Source organism: Equus asinus, chromosome 9 (assembly GCF_041296235.1).
Source record: "Equus asinus isolate D_3611 breed Donkey chromosome 9, EquAss-T2T_v2, whole genome shotgun sequence".
Classification (NCBI taxonomy): domain Eukaryota; kingdom Metazoa; phylum Chordata; class Mammalia; order Perissodactyla; family Equidae; genus Equus; species Equus asinus.
Window position 1 is genome coordinate 46517692 of NC_091798.1, and position 14756 is coordinate 46532447.

The 14756-nt window shown below is 39.3% G+C and overlaps 1 protein-coding gene across 26 annotated transcripts in view; it reads left to right on the top strand.

Annotated features, from left to right (window-relative positions):
- LOC123290210 (uncharacterized) overlaps positions 1-14756 on the top strand; it is a 140626-nt gene that overhangs the window by 40681 nt on the left and 85189 nt on the right. For 25 of the 26 annotated variants that reach the window (XR_011505831.1, XR_011505830.1, XR_011505840.1 and 22 more), the window contains 3 exons: positions 2247-2317; positions 3488-3541; positions 4888-4954. Coding sequence is in view for 13 of the 26 variants with exons in the window: in XM_070517455.1 (XP_070373556.1) it covers positions 2247-2317; positions 3488-3541; positions 4888-4954 (192 nt within the window). In the remaining 13 variants the exon portion in view is untranslated. The remainder of the gene's footprint in view (positions 1-2246; positions 2318-3487; positions 3542-4887; positions 4955-14756) is intronic. The other variant, XM_070517459.1, reaches the window with a different exon arrangement.

Here is a 14756-nt window from a genome sequence, read left to right on the forward strand (position 1 = left end):
GGTGATTTTGTTTTCTTTCTTTTTTGGTGGTTTCCAGGAAGATATGTGGAGGAAATTGCATTTAGAAGTGTATTTTTATTCTGTGACACCTTGTTACATGTAAAAGAATCAACATTATCAACCTGAACTTTTTTAGCTGTTTGAATTTCCTTTTCTTTTTAGTGAATGACATTTATTAGGGATGAATGTTAAGAATAGTTAAAAAGAATTGCCTATATTTAAATACGTGAATCCACCATTTCTCCTGTAAATATTCTCTATCAATACTCATTTTGCCCTCCCTGGATCATCCCTAGAGCAGTGACTTCTTCAAAAATAGTCAAGAGATAAAGGAGGCCAAGTCATGAGACAAAAGTATATATCAGTTAACACTGTCCTACTTTACAAATAGTTTTATTCAAAACATCTCAACAAGGACCAAAATGCCCCATTTCTAAGTTCTATACTTTACACTTATCAGAAATGTGTTAGATACAGGAAACCCTACTGTGAGTTAATGGCTGCTTTGGTTAACCTAGAGGAGGCTTCACCAAAACAGTATTTCATGTTGTCCTTTTTTTTGATGCCCTGGAAGTTTTTATACTTGAGGGGAATACACTACAGTAAAATTATAGGTGTATGAAGAGTAGACCTTTCTTTTGAATAGTAGGAGGAAGGACTGTTTGAAAAGAGAAATTGAACAAAGCTAATAAAAAGTATGCATAGAAGTTGAGGATCTGAAAGTTAATTCCTGTGTACTTACTGCTAAAATTGTGCACACCTTAGGGGTACACGTACCCTAGTTTGAAGCCCCCTACCCTAGTGAAACACTTGAATATGTGGACAAGGAGATGTAACAGAAGGGTCATTGCAGCCTGTTCTAACAGTAAAAGGTTGCAGAAATCTGAATGTCCATCAAAGGAGAATGGATAAACAATTTGTGGAATTTGCATACAATTCGTTATTCAGCTTTAGTGGAAATGAGTGAACTACAACTACATATTTCTCGTGGATATCTCAAAAAACATAATACTAAATCAAAAAGCAACTTATAGAACCCAATATTCAATGTGATGTAATTTATATAAGGTTTAAATATATGGAAGACAGTACTGTTCATATTGACTACTTTATACATAAATAGTAAATGTGTAAAAACATGCTCCAGAATAAAGCACTAATTTTAGAGTAGTGATTATTTTGGGGGAGCTGTGGAGGAGAATGGGATTAGGAAGGGCTATATAAAGAGTTTCAATTTTATCTGTATTGTTTTATTTAGTTTTGAAAAAGTTCCATAGTAAATAAATATATCAGTTGAGAATTATATTAGGCTACTTATAATAGAGACCCAGTTACAGTGACTTAAACACATAAAAATTTATTTATTTATTTTTAAAGATTTTATTTTTCCTTTTTCTCCCCAAAGCCCCCAGGAACATAGTTGTGTATTTTTAGTTGTGGGTCCATTCTAGTTGTGGCATGTGGGACACCGCCCCAGCATGGCCCGAAGAGCGGTGCCATGTCCGTGCCCAGGGCCCGAACCAGTGAAACCCTGGGCCGCTGAAGCAGAGCACACAAACTTAACCACTTGGCCATGGGACTGGCCCTCTAAAGTTTTTTTTATATAAACAGACTTAAAGAGAAATATGGTCCAGCACCATTTTAGTGGCTCCACAGTATCATCAGGGACCTGGATGCTTCTTTCTGTTTCAACTTTTATTGTGCATGGCTTTCTTCCTAATGTCACAAGATGGCTGATAGAGCCATACCTGGGTTTGAGATCAGAAGCAGGTGGAGGGAAGGAAGGGCCAAAAAAGAGTCTGCTCCAACTAGCTGTCCCCCTTTAATGAGCTTTCCTGGAAATCCCTTATCCCAACAAAAACTTTTGCTTACAAATAATTTTCCATAAGATAATCAGAGTCACATCAAGGTATAAGGGAGTTGAGAAGGTATAGTCTTTTCTGGGCACATTGGTACCTTTAATAAAATCAGAACTGTCTTATTAGTGCAAAAAGAGAGAAAGAATATCATATGGGTAGCTAGTCTCTGCCTCATCTGGGCAATGCTAAAAGTTCGCAGGCCTGAGTTAGGAGTACCTGTGAATTTGTTGTATTATTCTCCAAAATTCTCTGTACACTTGAAATAGTTCAGATTAGGTTCTTAAAAGAATGAATGAATGAGTCAGTTAATGATAGTTCTGTGTTTGGGGTCTGCAGGTAGTTAGGGGTAAAGTGAGACTGTATTCATTCTCAGGTTCTATTTCCTAGATGAAGCGATCCAGAGTCTTTAATATCACCTCAGCTTCTGCTCACCCATCCAAAGTCAGGGTCAGCCAAAGGTAATCTGGGGTGGGGTGGTTTGGCATCTCTCCCTATAACCTTACTCATATATGTGAGATTTCTCTGCTCTGGACGTTCATTTGGTGTCTCTCCATTTGTTTACTGTTTGTCTCTCACACTGTCCCTAGGTGTAACTCTTTGTGCCTACCTACATGTGGGCCTATGTGTAATTGTGTGCAATTTGTATTTGTTTATGGGCCCCAGGAGTGATTTTGTCCTAGCTTGAATACACTCCTTTTTATTATGGTTTAACTAGTTTTGAGTTTTACTTAAAAATTTGGGAGGGGCTTGTTATATCACAAAAAAAGACACAGGACTAAAATCTTGAAGACTTCAGTTATATTCTCAGCTCTGCCACTTACTGACTTTATAAACTTGGGCAATTTACTTCCTCAGTATTGTCTCAGTATTGTCATTATCAGATGAGAGAATTAGAATGGAAGAGTTACAAGGACCCTGTGAATGCTGACATTGTGAGGATTCTGAATGTCCTCATATGGCATTGCTAAGCCAGAAATGACAGTTGCGGCACAGTGTCCAGAGGAGAGAGGAATGATCTCTGAACCACTTCAAATCCTCCTCTTATTTCTGCCCTATCTGTTTCTTCTGACTCACATTGGTCCCCTTTTCTCTACTCCCCATGCTTTCTTCTTGTACCTCGTTTTCTCCATCCAGTGTATTTCTGATGGAAGAGGTATGAGGTATCTGAGTCAACCTGAGTGGGACATCTTTGTCTTTCCCCTTTTCTTGCCCTTTCCCATCTGGCAGTTGAGCCATTGTTACCTCTACCCTGAAGCTTTCTATTCTCTATCTTGGGGACACTGACCTTGAAATGTCAGGAGCTCCACTTCTATGCCCCTTCCCACAGAAACCTACCCAGTCTGTTGTTTGCCACTTCTTTCTGTGGGTCCACAAATGGCTGGTGGTTTAAGAGCATGAGCCCAGGAATGAGAAAGCCTGGTTGTAAATCCGACCTTTGCCACTTTCTAGCTGTGTGACCTTGGATAAGTTCTATATACTGTCTTATCCTTAGTTTCCTCATCCAGATGCAGGTGCTAGATAAGCTGCTTATTTTGTCTTCATTTAGGAGCAGGCCTGTGAAGGAAGAGTTCCTGGGCTGGTTTGAAGGCTGCCCACCTAACTAACCATGTCTGTTTTTTCACTGCCAGGTTGCTGATTGTGGTATTGGAGAATTCTTTGAACCTCATTTGGATTATTTTTTGGTAAGGGCAAAATGTTCTTTCTTTGGACTGTGTTTCAAGTGGCAGGAGAAGGTCAGAGTTCATATGGGAGGTTTGGTTTCTAGCTCAGAGGCCTCTAAATTCTCAAGGATAAATCTCTGAGGACTGTTTTAAAATCAGACCCAGAAGCGAAAACAGTTTTTACCTCCATCTAATGTGATACTTTCTTCACTAGGCACCTGGAATTGAGATGAATTCTTGGGATGGAAAGTGATGGAGAGAGAACTACACAGAATCCTTTGCTCCCACTTGTGGCCCTACTTGTGCTAGGTTCCCCTGCCTCTCTCTTCAGGCAGACCTCACTTTTCTGTGAACAGGAGGAGCACTTGAGTCTATTGCTCTGAGCTCCAGTACTTTAGCCCAGCACAAGCCCTAGTGTGGCTGAGCCAAACACAGGGAGAAGATAGATGTTTTGTGCTTTGGGAGAGACAAGCTGAATTAGCAAACTGAAAAACGTATGTTCCTTTAGCACCTTTGATGTGCTGGTTACTCTCCTGGGAACTAGGGATAGGAAGGCAAAGAAGACAGTGTCAGTTCCCATACAGAGACCACAGTTTTTTGGGAGACATACATATGAACAGCTACTTTCAAAATAATTGAGTAAGTGCTATAAAGGAGGTATGTACATCGTGGTCCTGGGACCCAGTGAACAGGCATGTGGCCTGAAATTCAGAGACTCCCTGGAAGAGCTAGGTCTGAGCTAAGATTTTTCCTTTAAACCTATCCCCTCATAAGAAGATGCTGCAGCAATCAAAGCCCTCTCACTGCTGCCAGAATATAGGCTGAAAGCAGCCATCTCTACAGTCAAAATCTATCCACTGGTTATAGGATTCTGGGAAACCACATTCTTGGTGCTGCAGGAACACCCTTCACTGAGGAAACCACATAAACCTTGAAAGCAAAAGCCAGACTCTCCCTATGGATAAGCCCCCTTTGTGATTCCACTCTGAATTGTTCCTGACCTGGCCAGCCCTAAGATCAAATGTTTTGCAGGAGTGGCATGCATTCCTTTTTAGCCATGCTTTCTGACCCACTTCCTCTGTTGAGTTTTCTGTCTCCATCATGGACAAATATATGGATTGGCGGTTTGTTCTGTGAATGCATCACTTAGTTCCTGTATCTTCTCTTCCTGCCTGGGTTCCAGTCTCACCTGCTTGTCTGCTCATGTCCATACTGAAGGGGTGGGGTGACCTCCATTTGGTTGTGATAGGTTTCTCATTCTCATATTACATCCTTAATTATAATGGATGGGAAAGCAGCTGTTTCTCATGCTTCTTAACTAGTTTAAGCCTAAAACCTGGATATTCACCCTTACTTAAATTTCACAGGGATTTGAGGACAAGCCTTTTGGAGCCTGATGAGACAGGGAATCGTGTGGCCACATTCATGAGCTATGTAAGTATGGGTGATACTGGATTGCTCCATAGGCACACCAAGCATGGGCTGGAAGGGCCCCCACTGAATCAAAATATTGAGGGTTGGGATCCAGGAATTTCTATATTTAAAAACACCCCAGGAGATTCTAATGATCAAACTCATATAAGAGCTGCTATTACTTATTGATTAGAAGTAGAGGGAGGGGCCTGGCCTCGTGGCCAAGTGGTTAAGTTCGTGCGCTCTGCCTCAGTGGCCCAGGGTCTCGCCAGTTCGGATCCTGGGCACGGACATGGCACCGCTCATCAGGCCATGTTGAGGCAGCACCCCACATGCCACAACCGGAAAGACCCACAACCAAAAAAATACACAACTATGTACTGGAGAGATTCGCGGAGAAAAAGCAAAAAACAAAAAAAAAGAAGCAGAGGGAGAAAGAGGGGAAGGGAAGAGTCTCAGAATTACCTGAGGGACTTTTTCATATCACACAGCGCCTCTTCATTCTATTACTCCTTATGTTGCCAGTCTCTCCACTGAAGGGTAAAGATCTAGAACCATTGGTTTTGCCAACCAGGTATGATTTCTTCCTCTGGCCTAGGACTAATTTTTTAATTCTTAAAATAGTTATTGAATTTTTAAGCTAATTTTAAAAATAAACAATGAGGGGGAGGGGTCAGCCCCACAGCCGAGTGGTTGAGTTTGCCCACTCGGCTTAGGCAGCCCTGGGTTTCATTGGTGTGGATCCTTGGGGTGGACATGGCACCACTCATCAAACCATGCTGAGGCAGCGTCCCACATAGCACAACTAGAAGAACCCACAACTAGAATATACAACTATGTCTTGGGGGGCTTTGGGGAGAAGAAGAAGAAGAAAAGAAAGTAGATTGGCAACAGATGTTAGCTCAGGTGCCAATCTTTGAAAAAACAAATAAAATCAATGAGGGGAAAAAACCTCAGGATTCCTAGATATATATACCAGGTATTTTTCTACTGTCTTTCTTTCTCCACCCCAAATTGTATTGTTACACTACTTTTAAGATTTCTTAATTCCAAAGTTATAGCAGATATAGACCTCCACTTTTATGGGAGACAGTCCCAGTGAATTTCGCTCGTAAATAGTGACGGCTTTAAAGGGGGAAGATTTCTGACTCATTCTAATTCATTCTTTTTGAAAAGAAATAATTGGAAATATTGAAATTCTGTCATACTGTTTTACCCAAATTGAGGTTGGTACAAAATGAAGATCCTTCTATGTTCTCTTAATCATAGCATCATTGATGAGCAGAAAAAGAAACTTGATTTTGACAGAGGTTTTTTTCAGGATTTTTTTTTTTTGGTGAGAAAGATTGTCCCTGAGCTAACGTCTGTTGCCAATCTTCCTCTTTTTGCTTGAGGAAGATTGTCCCTGAGCTAACATCTGTTCCAGTCTTCCTCCATTTTGTATGTGGGATGCTGCTACAGCGTGGCTTGATGAGCGGTGTGTAGGTCCATGCCCAAGATCCAAACCTGTGAACTCCAGGTCGCCAAAGCGGAGCACGGAAACTTAACCACTACGCCACTGAGCCAGCCCCTCAGGAATTTTCTGAGCATGACTTGTTCTGTTTGTTGCGATGCATGACTATAATTTGGAAAATGGACATGGGTGGTCTGCTTTAGTACAATGGACAATAGTCATAATGTGTAAATTTCTTGTTTTCTCCAAGATAAAGTAGGAAAAAAATCATTAATTACAAAATGAATGTAGGGCATTTTCGGCTATATTTCGGCTAGAACTATTGTTCTAGGTACATATTATCCACAGCAAAACCCCACATCTTTTCTCCAGCATGAACAGTGGAACAGTGTCTTTATGGTCCCACAAGAAGCGTCAGTAAAGAATTTAGAAGAGAGGATGGTACAGAAATGTAATTTGGGTGCTGTTGTGAATTGAGTATGTTCCCGTCTCTCCCAGTCTTTGCTGCTGCCTTGAATATTTGAGAGTTGTTCTGTTTGCTTCTCTAAGAATTACACAGACAAGAGGTGGTAGATATAATAATTAAAGCTGATGCTAATTATAGTTCACTTTCTTTGCCGTCAGCTGTGGCTTCGGTGTTGCTTGCCACATTCTTAGAACAGTTGTGATATTTGTCATTTACTTTTGTGTCAGTGATACAATGGAAAGAGCAAGGCATTTAGTAGCCAGAAACCATGATTCTGATGCTGAATCTGCTGGAAATTTGCTGCGTTCGTTTGGCAAGTTATTTCCTTTAGGTTTTTTTGGTCCCCATTAGCTTATTGGTCAGCTGAAGGTGTTGAAATAACCTGTTCTTAACTTCAGTCTAGTTTTGTTAGTCTCTGTAACACAGTCATTTAGCAAATATTTACTTGACACATACAATGTGTCAGACATTGTTTCAGGTGCTGAAGATAGTACAACGAAAAGAACCACCAGTTTCCACCCTTGTGAAGATTTAAATTCCAGGGTGGAATTGAACAATAAATAAGAAAATTAAAAATCAATAAATAAATTGAATACATATTTTAGAGTCTTATTAAGTAATTAATTAGAGTGATGTAAGGCAAAATAACTGTTATGGAAGAGTTTGTTGATCAGGGAAGGCCTCTTTTAAGGAGGTGACATTGGAATGATAATGAGCCAGCTGTGTGAAAGATCTGGAAGATGCATATTCAGAGGCAAAAAGAATAGCAAGCGCAAAGTCAGGGGAAAACTTGGCGAAAAATATTTTGCAGGTAGCCCTTTCTGTTTTAGCCACCATTTTTCTAGAGTTGCAAGAATCCAATCTCAGACAATCCTGGTCTCCCAACCCTTAGTTATGGCAGTTGTTTCACTGTTTCAAAGAGACTTGCATGGTAACAAAGCATTGGAACATGCTCATTTGGACCTTGAGTCATTATCATGTCACTACACAGGAAATTGCTAAAATGTCCTTCATTCTTGTGTCAGGCTTGCACCTCTGCTGGAGTGGGTAGCATACCTATTAGGCTGACCCAAACTCTCATCCTTGAGGAGTCTGAGCCCCTATTGACCATTAACTTTTGAGACCATTGATGACAGACTTGTCCATTTACCATTAAAATTTAATAGGAGGGTTCTAAGAAACCCTCCAATAAATCACCTGAGTGCCATATTCTTTCCTGTCTCCATTATGTAACATCAACACTCTCTCCTCTTGATGATCAGATTCAATGACCCCTGCCAGTAAATTGACTCCTTTCATTGCTTGCTGATCTCTTGGCATGAAGTGCTCAAAGTGACAGTGCATTAGCGATAGCTTAAATTTCAGTGGGACTCTCTGTATCCCATAGTAGAAGCATTCCTTTCTGGAAACCAGGTCCTGTAGAGCATTGCTGTCAAGTAGAACATTCTGCAATAGTGGAAATGGTCCGTATTTGTCCTGTTTAATATGGCAACCACTTTCTTAGGTGGCTGTTGTTGAGCACTTGAAATATGACTAGTAGGACTGAGGAACTGAATTTTTTTTTTTAAGATTGACACCTGAGCTAACAACTGTTGCCAATCTTCCTCTTTTTTTCCTGCTTTTTCTCCCCAAATCCCCCCAGTAATAGTTGTATATTTTTTTTTAGTCATGGGTGCTTGTAGGTGTGGCATGTGACATGCTGCCTCAGCGTGGCCGGACGAGTGGTGCCATATCCACGCCCAGGATTCGAACTGGTGAAACCGTGGGCCGCCGAAGTGGAGTGCGCAAACTTAACCACTTGGCCATGGGGCCGGCCCCCTGAATTTTTAATTTAACTTAATTACATTTAAATTTAAACAGCTACACATGACTAGTGGCTACCTTATTGGACAGTGTAGCTCTAGACCCACAGAGCCTAAAATGTAGAGATAGGAAACAGAGATTGTCCAAGTAGGCAACTCTGAATGGCAGTAAGTGTAGCCATTCCTATTTCCATCCCTAGGTTCCCAGATCCATGTGTTCTACATATTATGGTTTTCAATTTGGGGTGTATAATGCATCCTGGAAGATGGCCCTCTCTTTGCAGGGTATAATATTCAAGCTAACACCTTACCTGAATCTTCAAGAGACCGTTCCTCTACTAAATCAGGCTACCAGTTTCTGGGTGGTAGACTGTGTGATAGGACCAGTGGACCCTTTGAGCATAGCTAGATTCGTTTTGGTAAGTCATAAGATACAAAGGATGAGAACTAAACCCTGCAAAAATTCAGGGTTTTTCCATATTAGTGAAGTCTTTAGGAATCCAGTAGTTGGTCCAAAGCAGCATATTCCATAATTCAGAAAACTGCTCCTACCCATTTACCAGCAAAAAGAGAAGTTGGCCAGCTTTAGATGTGTCCCATAGCAGGAAAGGGCCTCACAGTAAGTTGAGGCTGTGATACAAGTAGCTCTGCCATACAACCAGGAATACCCGAAACCACTAGAGGTATGTGTGGTGGCAAATGAAGCCATGTGGAGTATCTGGCAAACCAAAATAGAAGGATCACCCTTTGGGCTCTGGACTGAGGCTGTGTCCTCAGCAGGAACCTCATTCAAAAACTATACACCATTCAGTGGGGTCGGCCCTGTGGCCGAGTGGTTAAGTTTGCGCGCTCTGCTGCGGTGGCCCATGGTTTTGTTGGTTCGGATCCTGGGTGCAGACATGGTGCCTTTCATTGAGCCACCCTGGGGCGGCATCCCACATGCCACAACTAGAAGGACCCACAACTAAAAATATACCAGTATGTACCGGGGGGCTTTGGGGAGAAAAAGGAAAAATAAAATCTTTAAAAAGAAAACAGCCCCAACTAGAAGGACCCACAACTAAAATATATACGACTATGTACTGGGGGGATTTGGGGAGAAAAAGCAGAAAAGAAAAAAAAAGAAAAAGAAAAAAACAAAACAAAACTATACACCATTCAAAATCAGCCCTTGCCATACTCCTGGCCCTGTTAGACATGAAGAATTTAACCGTGGAACATTGAATGATTGTGCAACAGAGCTGCCCATCATGAGTTCGAGTCTGTCAGATCTACCAAGTCGTAAGATAGGGCCGGACCAGCAGCAGTCCTCCTAAGATGGAAGTAGGAAATGGCTGAGATGGATTCATGGATGAGTTAGTTCCAATATGGGTGCAAGCTGAAAATGCACTCCTACTGGTAATGGTCGTGAAAAGCAGTGTTTTTGGAAATCTTTCTAGTGGTCAGAGCTCTGAGTTGTTCACATTGTGTAAAAAAGGTTTGGGCCAAGGTAAGAATAAACACAGACTCACTCCAGTTTTACATGTCACGAGGCAGGTCCCCCCCCACCCAACACACACACCCCTTGCCTTGAACCAGCACATCCTTAGGATCCAGACCCAATAATGAGATCCTGATGGAACATGTTAACTAGGTCCTATAGCTTCTTCAGTATATAGTCTCTGTTTTCCCTTCTCAGGCCTACCAGTTCTTCAGTCAGGTTGTATTGTTACTTACCATAGTTATTGGTATAGTGACCAGAAGGGGAGATGGAAATAGAGTCTAACGGGTCTGCACGTGGTTTGGCAAGGCTGAGACCTCTCCATCATCTTCAAAGATGGAGTAGGTCTAACCTTTTAAAATTTTTATTTTTTTAAATTGAGATGTAATTCACATACCATAAAATTTACTCTTTAAAAGTGTACAATTCAGTGGTTTTTAGTATATTGCACAGCAAGGGTATGCAACCATCACTACTGTCTAATTCCAGAAACCAGAATTCCACTATCTAATTCTGGTTTCCATTATGCCAAAAATAAGCTCTGTGTCCATTAGCAGTCATTCCCCATTCTCCTCTCCCGGATCCTGTCTCAGTACCTAGCAAACACTAATCTGTTTTCTGCCTGTGTGGATTTGTTTATCATAGATGTTTTATACAAATAGAAACATAAAACGTGATCTTTTGTGTCTGGCTTCTTTCACCTAACATAGTGTTTTCAAGCTTCATCCATTTTGTAGCATGTATCAGTATTTCATTACTTTTTATAGCTGAATAATATGCCATTGTGTGGATATGCCACATTTTTTAAATCCATTCATCAGGTGATGGACATTTCGGTTGTTTCCACTTGTGTGTGTGTGTGTGTGTGTGTGAGGAAGATTGTCGCTGAGCTAACATCTCTGCCAGTCTTCTTCTATTTAATGTGAGATGCCCACGCAGTGTGGCCCGACAAGCAGTGTCCGGTCCGTGCTCAGGATCTGAACCCGTGAACCCTGGGCCACCAAAGTAGAACACACAAACCCAACTACTACACCACCAGGCCAGCCCCACCCACTTTTTGACTATTGTGAATAATGCTGCTATGAACATTTGTGTACAGATTTTTGTGTGAACATATATTTTCAATTCTCTTGTGTATCCTACGAGTAGAATTACTGAGTCATATGGTAACTCTATGTTTAACTTTTTTAGAAACGGTTACACTGTTTTCTACAGCAATTGCACCATTTTACATTCCCACTATCAATCTGTGAGGGTTCTCATTTCTTCACACCTTGCCAAAACTTACTATTTTTTGCTTTTTATTATTATCGTCATCCTATGGTGTGTGATGTGTTACCTTATTGTGGTTTATATTTACATTTCCCTGATGACTAATGATGTTGAGCATCTTTTCATGTTTTTCTTGGCCATTTGTTTATCTTCTTTGGAGAAAGGTCTATTCAAATGTTTTGTCCACTTTTAAATTAGATTGTCTTTTTATTGAGTTATAAGATATATATATATTGAGTTATAAAATATGTTCTTTTTATACTCTGGATACTAGATCCTTATCAGATATATAATTTGAAAATATTTCTTCCATTCTGTGAAATGTCATCTGCAAATATGGATAGTTTTACTTGTTCCTTCCCAGTGTGAATGCTTTTATTTCTTTTTCTTGCCTAATTGCCCTGGCTAGAACCTCCAGTCCAATGTTGTGTAGAATGGGTGTTGACAACAAATGTGTTGCCTAGCCTGGTGAATATTCCATGTACACTTGAGAAGAATGTATATTCTATTGTTGTTGGAGTGTTAATCTGAACTTGATTGTTATAAGTTAAGATGGAGTAGAGTGCTCTATAGATGTCTGCCAGGTCTATTTGACTTATAGTGTTGTTCAAGGCTTCTATTTAATTGCTTATCTTTTATCCATTATTGAAGTCTCCAACTATTATTATTGAATTTTCTATATTCTCTCTTCAATTATGTCAGTTTTTGCTTCATGTATTTGGGGCTCTATTTTTAGTTGCATATATGATTGTAATTGTTATGTCCTTCTTTTGGATGGTTGACTCTTTTGTCATTATAACATACCTTTCTTTGTCTCAGTAACAATTTTTCTCTTAAAGTCTGTTTTATCTGATTTCACTATAGCCATTCTAGCTCTCCTTTGGGTGCTATTTGCATGGTATATCTTTTTTAACTTGTTTACTTTCAACCTGTTCATGTATTTGAATTTTGTGTATCTTTTGTAGATAACATATAAATTGGATCATATTGTATTATCTGTCCTGCCAGTCTCTACCTTTTATTCAGAGAGTTTAATCTATTTACATTTAATGTAATTATTGATAAGATAGTATTTGCTATTTACTTTTCATACATCTCATGTCTTTTTTGTTCCTCTGTTCTTCCACTACTATCTTCTTTTGTGTTAATTAGATATCTTCTAGGGTAACATTTTTATTTTCTTAAAATGTTTTTTATTATATATTTTTGAGTTATTTTCTTAGTGGTTACCATGGGAATTACAATTAACATTTTAATTTACAATAGTTTGAATTAATACTAACATATTTTCAATAGTATACAAAAACTTTATTCCTTCATGGTTCTGTTCCCCTATTCCTTTATTGTTGTCATGTATTACATCTTTATATATTTTGTGCCCATCAACACAGATTTATAATTATTGCTTTATGCAGTTGTCTCTTAAATCAGATAGGAGAAAAAGTATTAGAAATGCATTTATGCTGTCTTTTATATTTACCTGTGTAGATACCTTTAGTGGTGCTCTTTATCTCTTTGTGTAGATTTGAGTTACTTTCTAGTGTCCTTTCATTTCAGCCTGGAGGATTTCTTTTAATATTTTTTTTAGAACAAGTTTGCTAGTGACAAATTGTCTGTTTTTGTTTATCTGGGAATGTTTATAATTCTCCTTCATTTTTGAAGGATAGTTTTGCTAGATATAGAATTTTTGGTTGACAGATTTTTTTCCCCCTTTGGTTGACTATATCATTTCACTGCCTTCTGGTTTCCAAGGTTTCTGATAAGAAATTAGCTGTTAATCTTATTGAAGATCCCTTGTGCATGAATCGTTTCCCTGTGGTTGCTTTCAAGATACTCTCTTTGTCTTTGGACAGTTGATTATGATGTGTCTAGGTGTGGAGGTCTTTGTGTTTATCCTATTTGGAGTTTGTTGAGTTTCTTGGAGGTGTAGATTTATGGTTTTTCATCAAACTTTAGAAGTTTTTCATCTTTCTTTTTTCAGATATTCTTTCTGTCCCTTTCTCTCTCTCTCTTTTCCTTCTAAGACTCCCATTATGTGTCTGTTGGTATCCTGAATGGTTTCCCACAAGTCTCTGAGGCTTTCTTAATTTTTCTTCATTCTTTTACTTTCTGTTCCCCAGACTGGATAATCTCAACTGATCTGTCTTCATGTTTGCTAATTCTTTTTTCTGCCAGTTCAAACCTGCTATTGAGATCCTCTAATTAACTTTTTCATTTCAGTCATTGAATTTAAGTGCAAGATTTCTATTGGGTCCTTTTTTATAATTTTTCTTTATTGATATTCTCTCTTTGGTGAGACATGATTATCATACTTCATATTTTCTTTTAGTTGCTTAGATATGGTTTCTTTTCATTCTTTGAGCATGTTTAAAGTAGCTGATTTAAAGTCTTTTCCTAGTCCTAAGAGACAGTTTCTCTTGATTGCTTTTATTCCTGTGTATGGGCCATCTTCATGTTTCTTTGCATGTCTAGTAATTTTTTTTGAAAACTAGACATTTTAAATAATAGAATGTGGCTGCTTTACAGATTAGACTCCCTCCATCCAACTGGGTTTGCCGTTATTGTTATTTATTCTAGGTATTGTTATTTTCCTGTTGAATGACTTCTCTGAATTAAATCTATAAAGTCTGTATTCTTTGTTCCCTCTGGAGGCTCATTTCTTTATCTTTTAAAAAAATTTTGGTAAAATACATGTAACATAAAATTCACCATCTTAACCATTTTTAAGTGTACAGTTCAGTAGTGTTAAGTATATTCACATTGTTGTGCTATTGTGTCCTTCCTTTTTCCAGCTTCTAGTGGCTGCTTGCATGCTTTAGCTTATGACCCCTTCTCCATCTTCAAAACTAGTAGTATAGTATCTTCAAATCTCTCTCTTCTGCCTCCTTCTCCTGCATTTAAAGAACCATTGTGATTACGTTGGGCCCACTTGTATAATCCAGGATAACCTCCTTTTCTTAAAGGCATCTTATTAGCAACATTAATTCCACCTGCAACTTTAACCTTTGCCATGTAATGTGACATACTCATAGATGCCAGGGACTAGGACATGGACATCTCTGGGAAGACATTAACTTTCTTACCACACCCCTGTATCTCTCAATCACCTGAAGTGTTGCACCAGCCAGTGTGTTCCTTTCCACTGGTATCCCATCCCAATTCACCATTAGTGAAAGTTTGAGCAAATATATAGCTACGCCATGCCAGGTACTATCAATATTCCACCTGCCACCAGTGATGGGGTCCTCATTGCCAACTACTAGGCAGATGATCCAGTGCCAAAATCCCATTTTACAATCTGTGTCTTAGGACCACTCAGGGTACCAATTGGTTTTAGGTCAGATGGCCTA